General features: G+C 36.7%; 1 protein-coding gene across 4 annotated transcripts in view; it reads right to left on the bottom strand.

Annotated features, from left to right (window-relative positions):
- MAP3K7 (mitogen-activated protein kinase kinase kinase 7) overlaps positions 1-16,236 on the bottom strand; it is a 65,638-nt gene that overhangs the window by 37,452 nt on the left and 11,950 nt on the right. For all 4 annotated transcript variants that reach the window (XM_065888460.1, XM_065888459.1, XM_065888461.1 and 1 more), the window contains exons 2-6: positions 15,280-15,390; positions 12,329-12,394; positions 11,794-11,839; positions 10,479-10,617; positions 2,107-2,231 (exon numbers count right to left, since the gene is read on the bottom strand). In XM_065888460.1, coding sequence (XP_065744532.1) covers positions 2,107-2,231; positions 10,479-10,617; positions 11,794-11,839; positions 12,329-12,394; positions 15,280-15,390 — 487 coding nt within the window. The remainder of the gene's footprint in view (positions 1-2,106; positions 2,232-10,478; positions 10,618-11,793; positions 11,840-12,328; positions 12,395-15,279; positions 15,391-16,236) is intronic.

Genomic DNA, 16,236 nt, shown 5'->3' with positions numbered 1-16,236 from the left:
TATTAATAATGCACTAAAAAATCCACTTTAGAAAGCTGGTCATTTTTTACCTTCTCATCAAGAAACACAGACCTTATCTTTTATTTATTTAGACTTATATTTTCTCTGGGGCAAAGTATAAAACATTTGTACACTCCTTTCTATAATTTCTTAATCTTAAATGTTCTTCTCCCATTCTCTTGATGCTACTATCAAAGCAGAAAAAATTTCTAATCTAGTGTTAAGATTTTCTTTTCAAAATATCTGGTGAGATAAAATTATTAATTTACAAACTTAAAAATAAGTTGTAAGCAGGAAAAACTATGAATACAAATTTACAGTAAGCAGATTATGCAGCAAAAGTTATATGATTACTAAGTTGGCTGGTGAATCAGCACAATTAAATAGCCAAACAAACCCCCCAAACCCACGAACAACCCACTATAACAGTGACCAATTATTACAGCAAGAGCTATGCGTGTACTTTACAAAGGCACTAGGCAGTGCACTGTAAGAGTTACAATGACTTTACAATCTGATTTGGGCTACAGGTGTTGACATCTTTCAGAAATGAAGAGATCTACATAGGCTAACAGTCTGAGCTTTGTTGCTCTAAACAATTAACAGCAACTTTTATTTCTTGGTTCTTTTGTATAAACAAATCTTCCCGCTCTCCATACTACAGTAATAACTGTGTTATTTTAACTCAAAGAAAGACACATGAAATAAACAAATAATTTTAAAACAATGCCAATTATATGCATTCTGTATACAAACTTGAAAACAGGCGGCATTATTTAATTTTATATAATTTAACACTTGCTTGTCCACTAACTTTTTAACTGAATTTTGTGGCAAAATAGCTCCACTCAAGTGACCAGCTGCATAGCAATTTTTTTTCTCTTGGTGGCTAAAAACAAAGAACAAAAAATTTTAAATTCATCAAAAATAAGTCAAAATCAGAATCTGATTACTAAATGTTTCTGAATTTTATGGGCTTTCATACTTCCTAACATATGAATCACACATCTTGAGTTCAACTTTTCTCATTTAAAAGATAAGTTGATGTTTTTATATAGAAACCTCATATGCAATTTATGGACCACTCTTTTAGAACTTCAGTAAGACACAGAGACGTAAAACAAAGTAGGCATAAGCTTATCCTTTACTTAAGGTCCTTAGTATCTTTACTTGTGGTCCTTGCATTCTTTCTAAGGCATGCTCATTTAAACTTTAAACTGCTAATTCTTAATCGCTAGGAAACCAACACAAAGCACAGTAGATCCTCATTATTCCCAGTACTGTTCTACAAAGTTGCTGTGAACCTTGAATTAGTGAACACTGAATCATCTGTTCCTCGGGGAATTACAGGGTTGGGCTCCTATACTGATCAGTTGACATTTTTGTCAACTGATCAATACATAACCTTGTTTTATGTGTGTTTCTGTTCAAAACACCTCATTTAATATAAATTGTTGATTCATTAATACTGAACTCATGGCCAACAGCACTGTAATTCATGCCTGAATGAAGATTAGTTAGCACATGTATTTTCTCTGTAAGACACATCACAGCCTTCTGATACTTAGGAACACCAGAAAGCACTTCAATATTACTCGTAGAGGCCATTTTAAATGGTGAAATCATCAACACAAAGCACAAAAAAAGGAAAAAAATAAGGCACTAAATACATCACAGAAGTGATAAAATATAAGAACTGATACAACGGGGCAGAGCATTGCCTTGTTTGACCTCAGCTGGGAAGGTGTGTGTTGGGTGACTAAATTTTTCCCTGCTTTGTTCATGCCTGTGAATAACTATGAAAGAATTATGAGTACTGATTTTAGGATACAAGTAGGCAATTTTGCAGTTATGGAACCTGAGAATGAGGATCAACCGTACATATGCTTGAACTTCATAGAGGGTGCTAGACAACTTAAATCTTGCTGTGAGACTCAAGATCTAAGGCTATATTTATTTAATACCTCCTTAGACTTTAGTATATATCTTATAATTATATACTATGCAGAAATAAAACCATGGAAACAGGGCAAAGCCATAAACACACTGGATTTACATGGAGTAATAAGGCAGATTATCAGTCACATCATGCTTTTGCCATTTTACCTTCAAAAACTTCAGGTGCCATCCAAGCAGCACTCCCCTTATTATTGGTCATGTGTGTCTGAATGTCACAGGCTGTACCAAAATCACAGATTTTTAAAACTGTCCCCCCTGCAACCAGCAGCAAGCTGTTTTAAAAAATAAAAGGTTATAAGACCAATATTTGATTCTGCAATAAGAGACATTTGTGGAAACAGAAAAGGTTAAGCAAAATGTCATCATTCAACTTCCGTGAAATGTTACCCACTCACCTATAACAGCTTAATAATACAGAGGAATATCAGCAAAAATTGACCTTAACCTAGTTCTCTTAGGGAGACTGCTAGACCCAAATTTTGATGTCTCCATTTCTATCTCCATAATTTTTCGTGACTATGCTTCTCTGTGGGCCAAAATAAAACATGGGGTTTAAAAAACATCTAGCAAGTGAACATTATGGTGTCCTGAAATGGGAGTGGATGTATATCAATACTTTCATAAATTGTTCACCCCCTATACTTAACCTTAACCAGTGTTTTTCAAGCTACAGGCAGAAACCTAGTCACAAAATTCTAGATCACAGATCTGGAAACCTACATCACAAAACCAATTCAGTAGACTATGACAGCATTTAAAAAATAAAATAGAAAATATCAAAGTGCATCACAACTACTAAGATTAAACACTGTTTCAGGGAAGTTCAGTTTCAGTTCTATATACAATAATAGGTACACACGATAGACTGTGAAGTATTTCTTACTGTGGATGATGGTCCTGAAGTTTGCAAACCTGCTTTGCTCACCTGCTTTGCAGTGAGCAGAAATGAGTCTTTAGCTTAACATAGCAAGACTGTTTAGCTGTTCACTGACCCTATTTCCTTTCTTCTCTGGGTACATTTCTCAGCCTTCTGAGCAATTACGTATGGCTATATGACAATTCTAGTCAATAGAATGGGACGTACTTCACCTCCAAGCCCGGCCCATATGAACTCTCACATATATAAACTCCTTTTCCTTTCCCCATATGTCACTGAAGGCACAGGATTCTGAACTACAAGACAGAAGGAATCTGGGATTCTGACCCACCATGTGCATCAGGAACATTCACTTCGGACTTTACGAGCAAAACCCACAAACTTTGTACTTTAAGCCATGAGACTTCAGGGCTTATATAACAGCATCACTGTAACCAATATGAGAAATGGTATTGAAATGGGTGTTGCTATAACAAAAATCTAACATATTTGGTGTTGGTTTAGCAGTAGGCAGCAAGAACACTGAAAGTGGAAGCTGGAAAGAGAGAGATCCATGTAATGACGTGGCAAAACATTTGGTAAAATTTGTCTCCTGTGATGATTTGTGGCTTTAAAGGACTGGAAAAGCTGACTTCTTCGACTCCAAACAGCAGGAAATAAGATTCACAAAGGCCCATTAAGACAGCATTGCAGCAAAGAACAAATTAAGAGAAAAGTACTTCCCATCTCAGCTTCATGACTTCAAGGTGCCTCCATTTAGTTGAGAAAAGGCACTGAGGCCGGGAATCCAATAAACCAGGCTCAAGATTTTGTCTAAGAAAGAACTGTGGTAGTATTAGTCACAGGCACATGGAACTGACTGGAACCTGGGGGATCAAAAGCCCACGTCTGAGGAAATTATACTGCCAACGGAACCACAGGCCTGGAATAAAGACGCTTCTGACTGTTGTACAATGCCCTCAGACCCCAGATGTGCAGAAGCAGGAAGCAGCCTATAAAAGCTGGACAGCTTCTGAGGAGAGTATATGGCCCAACACCTACTCCTGACACTGCTACAGAGAATGCACAAGGAGAAGCCTACTAAAGGGTGAAGCTAGGAGTCACAAGCAATGGAAAAAGGAGCTCCTCTCCTAGGGCAGGATCAGAGTCTGATCAAAAGACAAACCTCTCACAACTCCAGGGCAGAGGGACCAGAAAATGCAGGACTTCATTGCTACAGACCAGTAGCTGCTGTATGTTTCTGTTGTTTCCTTTTCCCAATGGAGCCTTTTACTGATGGGCCTCTCTTCTACTGTTTTGTGTGTGTGTACGTGTGCTGGGAGGTGTGAGGTGGGGGGTGACAGATAACTTTTCTTTCTAATTCATTTGTTTCCAGACCGTGAGGGGCTGCATCTAGACCTGCTGGAGAGGACTACACAGCATCCTGAGATCCTGAACTGTGAGCCAGGTGGTGACTGCAAGATGTTTAACTGGCAAAGGGCAGTAAGTAGTTCTACTTGTGTGGTAAGAGTAGTAGAAAACACATGCAGATGTGGCTGGGACTGACCAGCTGCTCACCAAATCCATCCCTTCTTCCTCTGGAGAACAGAAGACATTTCCCAACCTCTCTTGCAGGTAGGTGTGGCTAAGATTGAGTTGTGGCCACTGGTATGTGGGTAGAAGGGACAGGGGTCACTCCATGGGTCTGGCTCCACAAACCTCTCATCCATCAGCTTCATTCTCTTTACCTGCTGGCTGAATGCAGAGGTCCCCAAAGTCCTGGAGGATGGCAGAAGTACAAGATGGAGGGAGCCTAACTAGGCCCTTGAATGACCATATGGAAGGTCATCTGTCAAACAGGAATATGTTTTGGATTTCACCTGAGTCAGAAATAAATTTCTGCTGTGATAAGCCTCATGTTGGCTATAGCAGCCAGTGTTAAAACAACTACTATACTCAGCTATCAGAGTCTCTTAGGGAACTGGTACTCATAGTCTTAGGTTTTCCATATCCCAATGCAATTTGGTACTCCTTTAAGAACTGAAATATATAAAGCAGTCTGAAAGTGCAAAAAGAACCATGAACATAAAAGATAATTTTTATTAGCTTATTATTATTAAAAATTAATTATACATTTAAAAATGTAAATCACTCTCTACATCATTATCTAAAAGGCTTATAGGCATGTGGGTTATTCTGCAAACCAGTAGAAACAATTCTTTATTTTGAATCCCTTCCAACCATCTTCTCTTAAATGCAAAAGAGGTACTACTGTTTTATATAGCCAACGTTTATTTTAATGTATGTTTACTGATTTTATTTCACTATTCCTTCTTGAATCTTATGCTCACGTTATGTAATCATTTTCTTTCTTCCCCAAACACCTTTAATGAAGGTCTACTTACAATAAATTCACTCAGGTTTTGTTTCACTATATCTTAAATGTAATTTAGGGCAGGTACACAATTCTGAGTAGAGAGCTATTTTTTCTCAGCTCTGTGAAGTTATGATTCCAGTCCTCTAGCTTCCATTGTTGGTGTTGAAAAGTATACTTCAGTCTAACTGTCAGTCCTTTGCAGGTAATCGCTTCGCTGATTGAAAAATCTCCCGTTTTTGCTGTTCTGTAGCCTCATTATGGTGCGTCGTAGGGGAGATTTCTTTTCATTTATCCTGCTTAGAATTCATATCTTTTATTTGGAAAATTCCTGGCTAACCCCTCTTGAAATAGTCTCTCCCCATCCTATTTTCTTTTATTGGAATTCTAATTCTATGCTGTTAGTCCTCCCTTTCCTTCTCTCCATGTTCCTTAACCTATCATTTTTTTCATTTATTTGTCTGTGTTGCATTCTGGGTAACTGCAGATATATCTTACAGCTCACTGAATCTCTTGTCACCTATTTCATATCTGCCATTTAAAAATTTTAATTATTTCTAAATGTTTTATTTAGTTCTTTTGGTCATGTTGATAGTTTTCATTCCTTGCACATTTTAATTCCTTCATTTCTGTAAATAATTTGAGCATATATATTTTATCCTCCATATTTGATAATTCCAAATATCTGGAGTCTTACTATTTGACGGCTTTATTCCACTTTGTGTTTTTTATGCTGACTTTTACTCATGGTAACTTGCATCTTTATGGGTGTGGTAATTTTTACTGTGGCTTCATATTTGATTGATCTTAATCTGGAAAAATCCTAAAGACCTGAATTGAAAGTATATGACTTTCAAATAGTTTCAGTCACCCTGAATGCCCTGAGACACCACCAATCCCAAAGCACTTTTAACCTGTCCTGTTGGGATATTTTTGATTGGGCAAGTAGAGCAGATTCAAACTCACAACAGCATGAGGGGAGACTCTCAGTTAAAAAAATAAAAGCTTGTCTAGTCAGAAAACGGTTCTTTTTTTCTAGTCAACTTTTCTTTTAGTTCTTCCGTCCAAGATACTGAACTTAGGCAGAGGTCTCAGTTCTGCTCCCTCACCTGGTGCACAACAAAGGGTCTGCATCCCGTTAAACAGAAGCCGTTAAAATTTGGGCCTCTACATTCTAGATACTGGCAGAGGCTCACAGGAGAGCCCTTGGCTTCCCACTCAGGGTTCAGTTCTCTCCATCTTTTGGCTTAATGATTCCCTTATTTTCTTCTAAGATCACCTATGCATGTAAAAGGATGTTTGTTGTAATGTGTAGCCTCTCTGGGTGCTTGCTGTAGGATGTTTTTTCAGTTTATCTGGTTTGCCATATTGCTGGAGTGTCAAAATTCTTATCATGTGAGTATAAGAGTCCAAGCTATCCCTGTGAGCACACACAGGATGTTAGATTTTAAATGCATAAATATCATGGCTTAAATTTCATGTGCTTCTCAAAATAAGGTATGTAATTTTGCCAATATAGTAGTGTATGCTGGGATAAGTGGCAGGGAGCCAACAGAGCCCCGGGTTAAAGCCAGCACATCTCCCTAGACCAACATTTTTACTCAACTGTAAGTATCTTTAACACCCTAACACTGACTTCAAAACAAATTGCATTAACACAGGAAGTCAAATGCAAAATTCTTACGCAACATTCCTTAAGAAGGCTTTTTAAGCTCTGTCCCTACTCTCAGACTTACTCAGGTTATATACATCATAACTTTGTTCTGGGGGGTGGGGGGGTATGGAGGAAAGCTGAGAAGCTCCAATTTAGGAATTTAGGGCCTTACAGGGCCTGACAAAAATGTCAACTGATTCGGTAGCATGGTATTTTCTAAAAACAGCTCTATAAATTAAATCTTCCCCGTCTAAAACTGCCCATCAGGCCAAGAAGAGTTTCTATTTTAATAACTCACTTTACTTAAGAGGTAGTAAGTAATATTGTTTATCCATTAAAAATAAAGAGGTAAATATCTGTATATAGTAATATGAAAAAAAAGTCCCAGTAAGTGAAAAAAGCAACATTATGTATAGTGTAATCTATGCATGCTTAAAAAACAAAACAGTGCTTATCTCTGAGGATTGGAAATGGGAGGTAGAAAAGACTTATTTTACATTTTAAAAAATAACAACATATACATAATTAAAGAAAGTAAAGTAAAAATGAACAATACAGAAGAAAGAAAACAACTATCGTTTTTTTTTTTTTTTTTTTTGCGGTACACGGGCCTCTCACTGCTGTAGCCTCTCCCGTTGAGGAGCACAGGCTCCGGACGCACAGGCCCAGCGGCCATGGCTCACGGGCCCAGCCTCTCCGCGGCATGCGGGATCCTCCTGGACCTGGACCGGGGCACGAACTCGTGTCCCCTGCATCAGCAGGCGGACTCCCAACCACTGCGCCACCAGGGAAGCCCTATCCTTATTTTTAATGTCCTTATTTTGAAGATGTTTCTAAAAATGTTCAATCCCAAAACCATTTTTATGTTTAGAGTATGTGTGTGTGGTAAGAGTATGACCCTATCTTGATTAAAATGACCCAATAAAAGATTTCCAGAAAATTTTCTGAACTTAAGATTCCAACTCTTCTAGGTGCTATATTACGCAAATATAATCACCAAGTAGCATACTCTTATTCAGGTTTTCCTTTTGATGACAAACAGAAATAAAGATGGGTAATATAATTTGCATCATCACACTGTAGCAATATTCAACATCGGGTTGGGGATTCATTATAATTACAGTTAATAAATTCTTTGTATATAATTTTGTTACAAAATTCTAACTGGAGAGATTACTTAGAAAGTTAGTTTTCTTTTAGTCCAACATGACTAAGATAAGCCAGATAAACTACTATTCACATCTCCATAATGCTACAAATACTTCTATGACAATTTACGTGGAAAGAATGTTAAATGCAAATTACATGCACTTCAACAAACAAAAAATTTTTCCTTGTTTCATTGTTTTTGTTTTGTTTTTTCAGTTCACTGTTGTGGCCTCTCCCGTTCCAGAGCACAGGCTCCGGACGCTGCAGGCTCAGCGGCCATGGCTCACGGGCCCAGCCGCTCCGGGGCATGTGGGATCTTCCCGAACCGGGGCACGAACCCGTGACCCCTACATCGGCAGGCAGACTCTCTACCACTGCGCCACCAGGGAAGCCCCCTCCTTGTTTCATTGTTGTTAAGTTCTTACTACTTTTAACCCAAGATAAGAATTCTGTAACTGACTTCCTTGTTTCATCCTGGTACATTCAAAATATCACAATAATTTTTCTGAATGAATTTTATATTATTATTGCTACAATTAGTACTCCTTTACTCATAAGACTTTGGATGAACTTGCAAAAGATAAATAAAACAGGGGCACTAGTGCAAGTTGATACTGTATAAAACACCTAACCACATCATCAGGTCCCTTCTTTATATGCCATTCTGAGGAACTCTTCCTGACCACAGAATCAGTGACACAGACAATAAGATACAGTACATGTATTTGTATATACAATTATATATGAAAGCAGTCATTCCAAAGAATTTTCTTTTCCCTTTTTCCCCAGTACATTCTGAAAAATCAATTCTAATTCTAAAGCCCAATTTGTATGCTGGGTGCCCCACAGGAAATGTGCAACACTACAGGATGAGTCCAACCATGAGGATGCCCAAGAGAAATTAATGACCTAGACAGACCAGACCTCTTCTAAATATGTTAATGGTATTTATTAGCAAAAGGAGAGTCCCCAGCTGTAGATGATTTTGGTAGGACGTATCTGGTCTGTCTAAATACGTCGGTTAAATAAACCTAACATTTACGGATTTATGGGGTATGGTTGGATGGAGAATGGAGGTAGCTGTTTAAGCTGTGTAATTATGGAATATAAAAGATGTTAAAAAACAAAAATAACTTTTTTGTGAGATATTTTAAAGTATATTGTTTAATAACTCTTCAGTTATTCCAAAGCCAAAAAGGCCCTAATGCAGACGGGTGACTTTTGGGAGTTGCATCTAATGGTTTCTGGCTCCTCCAGGAAAAGAATGCTTTGTCTGTGCCTGATTACTTGCCTGTATCCTTTAAATCAGCCAATTTGTTGCTGGATAAGAGCTATGATTTTCATAAGTTTGCTTTGATAATTCAACTCTTTTAAATGGGGGGGGGGTTATGGAGGACACAGTCTCCAAAACTAGGAAAAAAAAAAGTGCTTTCTTCTTTACTACCCAAGACAGGTAGCTGCAACAACAACCTCAGGAGTCAAGTTAAAAAAATAAAAGTATCATAAATCTAGGGCTTAAACATTATTTGACCAGGGACCCGGGGAAAGGGAAATCAGTTTAAGCTTGGAGGTGGAAATAAGGTACACTAGCGAGAACAGTGATTCCAAGAGTTGAAACCTATGTAGAGTGTATCAGATTAGATAGGAGAGTGAGAAGTTATACCCAGAAGGGATGCTTTAATGCCTTAAACCAGCATCAAGAGAATGGAATACTTGAGACTGATTTCCTAGGGGATACCTCTTATCTGAGGACTGATGTGGTGGCTAGGGGTACAGGGGAAAGAGCATATGGGGACTTTTTACTTTCTCACAGGTGGACAGAGAAGAAAAAAATTAGAGAGAAATGGGGACAAAAATATGTATGTTTTCTTTAATCGTGTACCCACAGAAACAAAAAATCCACAAAGTTTTAGCCTTTAAAAATATTTATGTAGGGAATTTTGAAGTTCTTTCAAAGTCCCAGAATCCTCAATAAGGAGAAATCCAGAATATTTTCAATTTCTACTCAGATGTGCCAGCAATGCCCTTTGCCTTCCTCTGAAAAGGCAAATAATAACCACTCTGTATATTTTTGTGTAATGTCGACATTGTGCTTGTTAGGGATAGAGTGGGGAACAAGACAGACTTGTCTCTGCTCACATGGAACTAACTATTTAGGGAAAACAATACATACCGTGGGCACAAAATAGGACTTACAGACTAATAGATTCTAGAATTATGCTAATCTAAGGTAGAAGTTATTAAAAATAAAAATTCAACCAAAATAAAAATGCCACTAAAGACAACATTCTAAAATGCAAGCTTAGATAAATGACTAAATGATGAAGGTGAGTTAAAAGTAAACAATCTTAAAAAAATAAAAAACAAACATTCTTGAGCAAGCCAAAGGGGATGAGAGAAGAAAAACTGATGTGCAACGACCAGCTTAAATTAGGGAGTGGGTAGGGGATGGCAAGAGAGAGAGACACCACATTATTAGAACTTACTTTGGCGGTTTCAGGTCCCTGTGAATTAGAGCTTTGGGTTGCATGCTATGAAGATAAGCCACTCCTTGGGAACACTGTAAACACCAACTCATTGCGTGGGCAGCAGTGTAATATGGCAATGGTTCAGCACCATGCAGCACTGCAAAAGAAAGGCACAAACTAAAAAGAACTTTATTGCATATAACAAAAGACACAAAGTGAATGCAAGCACTATCAGAACACACGGCTGGGTATTTTCCTACACATGCTCCCATCGGTCCTGCTTTTCATTCTTTTCCGAATAAAAAGATGGAAATAGTTAATGATTTAAAATGGATAACTACCACATAAGTACCTAACATTTAATAGGATTCCATTAACTGTTATACATACATTCAAGTAAAATTAATATACATTACCAGGTTTTTTCATATTGACAGATGCAGTCTTTCACACAATACCATAAATTATAAGCAATGTGATGACATACTACTATAAGAGAGATACAGAGAAATACTATGGAAGGAAACAAAATGTGCAACAAGATGTTTACAATTATGCTTTCTATAATGGCTAAAAACTAGAAATAGTTCAACCAAATAAAACACGGGAGTATCAGATAGCCATTAACAATGATGATCACATGAGCAGTAAATATAAGTAAAAGTTTATATAAAATAATGTTAATTTAAAAAATAAAATGCTACAATTTATTTTATATAAATGGTGTGACAAGAGACTATTTATATATATGTTTGGTGTTTCTTACAGTGAAAGGGTTAGCTCTGTTCTATAAAGGTAACTAAACGATACAGTTTCCTTTCATTGTTATCAAAATGACACATATACACTAACATGTATAAAATAGATAACTAATAAAAACCTGCTGTATTTAAAAAAAATGTTCTGTGAAGTGAATTTTCACAATTTTATTTTTTGGGAAAAAAGCAAAATAAAGCAGAATAAGGATGTGTGGTTAAAGAGTTCTAGAAGAGGAGACTGAAAGCTAAGAGAGGGCAAAAAGAAAAAATTAAAAGTATGAAGATATTTTAAAATCTATTTAAAAAGCAAGTTTGACTTTACTTAAATGCTTTTAACATTATGCAGAGTACCATCAATTTAAAAGATTGATATCCTTAGACCTCTAAATTTCACATACTAATGTTGTAGCATCTTGTCTTTTCATTTTTAATCTTTAGCAGATTTCTTTTTTTAATTACCTCCTTTTGGGACTCTGAGGATAAACTGTGAAGAACATTAAGTAACTTACAATTTATATTAAAAGCTTTTCAATTATTTCACTCTACTAGGTAAAGACAGGTGTAATGACACTCACCATTATACAAGGAGCCCCCTTCAGCATATTCCATCACAAGACACACCTAAAGGAAACATATGCCAGAATAATTAACCACAGAGCTATACCATCTTGTGGAACTTGAGAGATAACTTAGTTCAACCTTTGATTTTATAAATGCATTAAAAATCATTCTTTTGTCCCCTACTATGTGAATAGTGCTAGAGGAAATAAAAGGTATCTATGATCTAAGACCTTGTCTTCTAGGGGACCACTGTCTAAGAGTGGAGATGTATATAAAAACATAATCACGAGATCTGTGGTGACTTTTTCCAGTGCAAATGAACAGGTGCTGTCATAGGATATTGTAAGCCTCCTAAGAAGATGAGGTTACTGGATAAGACCACCTAAGACAACTATTCCCTTATATTGTGTTGCTAACAGATTAGAAACACATATAATTTTTTTTTGAAATAATATGACAGATCAAAATAGCTTCATAAACTACACAGCTGCACGTATCTGCCACATCATTTCTTATAGACAGAGTATAATGAAAAAGTGACAAACTTACTGGATTCAAGCAGGCTCCATATAGCTTTACAATGTTAGGATGGTTCACACGGGATAACTGCCGAAGCTGTAACAAATTAAGGTTTCTTTTAAAAAGTGCTAACTTTTAACGAAGTGATCTCACAGTATCATTCAAATCTTAACATTGTACAAAGCATTAGTGTAATCAATCAGCAATCACTGTTTCTGCCGAAGCTGTAACAAATTAAGGTTTCTTTTAAAAAGTGCTAACTTTTAACGAAGTGATCTCACAGTATCATTCAAATCTTAACACTGTACAAAACATTAGCGTACTCAATCAGCAATTACTGTTTCTTATGTAGCAGGCACTGTGGTCCTAAGTGCCTGCCCAGAATGGCACAGAATCCCTGCCCAGAGCTCTCAGTTTAGTTGGGGGAGAGACATGTACACAAATAATTAAAGCAATATGCCAAGTGCTATAACAGGAGTTATGTACAAGGCATAAGTACAAATTAGAAGAAACTAACTTTGCCAAGAAATGTTAGGATGCCATCCCCGAGATGGCACTGAGCTGAGTTATCCAAACCAGAAGAAGCCATATCATCATCATCATCATCTTCAAAGGTGATGGTTGAATGAATAGCCGACCTACTCTATGCTGGGCACTGGTGGGCACTTTATAGATATTGTATAATCCTCACAACTTTGCAAGGTAGGTATTATCATTTTCATTTTAAAGATGAGGTACCTTTAAGATAAGGCTCAGAGAAGGTTAAATGAGCTGCTAAATACCCTAGAGTTAGGAAACAGTACAGCCAGGGTTTGAACTTTGGTCTGACTTAAAATCTGCATTCTCTTCCTTCCATCTTCCATCTCTTGAGTTAATTCCCTCTTCTCCATTCCCACTACCACTGCCTTAGCAATTCCAACCTGAACCACTGTAGTAATTACTACAGCCTTCTCCTAACTGGTCTCCTTACTTCCAGTTTTATCCAATCCAATCCAATGATTCATATGGAGGTCAGTGAGGGGTTTGGCTGCACTCATCTCCCTTTCTCTACATCTCAAATTTCTATTAACATATCCCCCCAAACTGCGCCTTGCTCTCTCTTCTCTCCCTTTTCTGCTTCTCCCCCTTTCTTCTTCCTTTCCTTCTCTACTACCTACATTATATTGCTGGCTCATATGAAGTCCACTAAGGTAAACCTTTTTACTACATGCTACTTAGAAAGCTGTATTTTTCTACAGCCGACATCTGTAGATTTTCAGTCCTAACAGACTTAATATCACTATTTATTATATTTCATCTCGTTAAGATTCACTATTGAGCTTCAGATAGCAGATTATTCAAGCATTTATTCCTGTTCCCTCCTCAAATACCACTAAGAAGGTAAAGGTGCTTTTTTCAAGGCATAAACTCAGAAGGATGAAGAGAATGTGAAATGAGAAAACAGGACATATTTTTGGAAGTTGGACAGCAAATGACCAGCAATAACTAACACAGCAGACCTAAAAGAAATGAGAAAAAGTGAGAAGCAACCAGATTTATCTCACAAACCTCCCAAAAGGTGGAGGAGTGGTGGTAGTACCAGGTATCTATTCATACAAGCTAATAAAAGAGCAGAGAGATTGCTTAAAAGTTAGACCAAAGATTCCCTCCAGCCCTGACTTCAAACAGCTTAGTGACTGCCTCTTTACTGTCTCAAAGATTAGAGGTTGATTCTTTACAGAAGGTGTAATACCTTCCTAAATATAGAGAGATATATTTAATATAGAGATAAATACAGAGATAGAAATATAATAATACCTTCTTTAGAGAAGGTGTGAGTCTCTGGATTGGGGGATACCATATAAAACTAAGGGATGAGCTCAAAGTAGTTGCCTCTGAGAAGCAGAAAACTTGATGCGAGGAGGTACGGGGATTAACGTTTTTTTTTAAGTAAGAATACATGGAGAACCATTTGACAATTTATCAACAAAACTTTGATGAGAAACTTTTTTTCTCCAAGCTATTATGATCTTTTTGACTCTGGATTGCTAGCCTTTAACACATATTTTTACCTAGTTTTAGGAAACTGCCAATACAACAGTATACGATCAATGACCTCATATAAACCATAAACAAAAATTGTGAATAAGGCAAGATAAAGCCAGACTCCTGGAACATACTACTATAGATCATCTTTCTTCATGATGACATCAAACCATTCATCAGCATTTCTCAACTCATGCAACTAATTACAAAAATCCACTTCATCATCTCACAATTAAGTTCTCATTTCTTCATGTTATACATTATAAAGTATCATGAAGTATATTTTGAAATTATAATTAAATAAAATCACAGATATAAATTCAGAAGGTTTATAAGGTAAAGACCACTCATCTATTGGCCAATGAAGTTAAAAAGTGATAAAACCATTGCTTTATTGAAATACTGTGATCTAATATATAAAACAGCATAAAAGAATGAAGCTGGTAATACAATAATCTCATGATTATCAAATTCTCCTCCATCATCAAATATGTAAGAGAAGAGAGTTGTAAATTTTCGTGTTAAATGAGAGAAACCAATTTGAAATTGTTTTTCCTTAAAATAATCTCTTTCGAATTTCTAAAAATGTTCAGTCAAAAATGAATGCATAAAATTTCCCTTCTTAATTTTAGATAATAGGAGAGATTACCATTTCTTTTCTATTTTAAAATTTAAATTCTATGCCTTGAAATAGACCTGAATTACATGGAAGAGATTGTATTTTAATTCAGGGACGAATTCATTTATGTAACTAATTCTCTTTTCCCCTAATTTTAAATCAGAATTAAGAGTGTGAATGAAAAAATATTCCTATGGCATTCCCTTTGGTTCAACCAAACTGCTGATGTTCAAGTATACAGAGAAATGACAACCGAGAAACATTTTTTTTCATAATATTAAATTCACAGAGTATCTTAGGTGAAGAACTACACCACAGAAATGACACTTCAACTTACCTCTACAATAAAAGCTTTCCTCTCAGATTCACTTTCTATTTGTTTAATAGCAACATCTTTTGCTCTCCACTTAGCTTTGCATACTACTCCAAAAGCTCCTCTTCCAACGACCTTTAAAAAAAAAAAAAAAAACTCACGAGAATCAGAAACAAATAACAGTCTAATGCATAACACTGAAGCCAATCTGAAAGATTTATTAAAGAAGATTTTTAGTAATCATCACGATCTGGATTTGCCACTGAGTAGGTATGAATTTTCATTAGAGTGAGGAGATAATGAAATGTACTGTCTCTCTCTTTGAAAGTTTATGGTCTAGACATCTCTTCATTCTCAAAACTGAAAACAAACAAAAAAGACTCTTAGAGGGCTTCCCTGGTGGCGCAGTCGTTGAGAGTTCGCCTGCCGATGCAGGGGACACGGGTTCGTGCCCCCGTCTGGGAAGACCCCACATGCCGCAGAGCAGTTGGGCCCCGTGAGCCATGGCTGCTGAGCCTGCGCGTCCGGAGCCCGTGCTCCGCAGTGGGAGAGGCCACAACAGTGAAAGGCCCGCGTACCGCAAAAAAAAAAAAGACTCTTAGTGACAGAAAACAAATTAAAACAGGCAAGATGAATGAGAGGATAGAGAGAAGATGGCTTGGAAAAAAATAAATAAAAAGCAGAAACATATAATCAATGTTTTAAGCTCTCATATTTATGAAATTAAAAAGTAGCTTTTAAATAATTCAGTGGGGGTAGGGAGTAGAGGGGAAAGATTAAAAATAGAGATGATAAAATACTGGCCACTGTGAGGGACAGTAAAAACATAGTATCATATTATACAATGGAATATTATTTGTCAAGAAAATGGAATGAACTACTGATACATGCTAGTATCATATTATACAATGGAATATTATTTGTCAAGAAAATGGAATGAACTACTGATACATGCTACAACATGGATGAGCCTTAAAAACA

The sequence above is a fragment of the Phocoena phocoena genome, chromosome 12 (genome assembly GCF_963924675.1).
Source record: "Phocoena phocoena chromosome 12, mPhoPho1.1, whole genome shotgun sequence".
NCBI classification, from domain to species: domain Eukaryota; kingdom Metazoa; phylum Chordata; class Mammalia; order Artiodactyla; family Phocoenidae; genus Phocoena; species Phocoena phocoena.
Note: the sequence above shows the minus strand (reverse complement) of the source record. Positions and strands in the feature narration are given on the sequence as shown.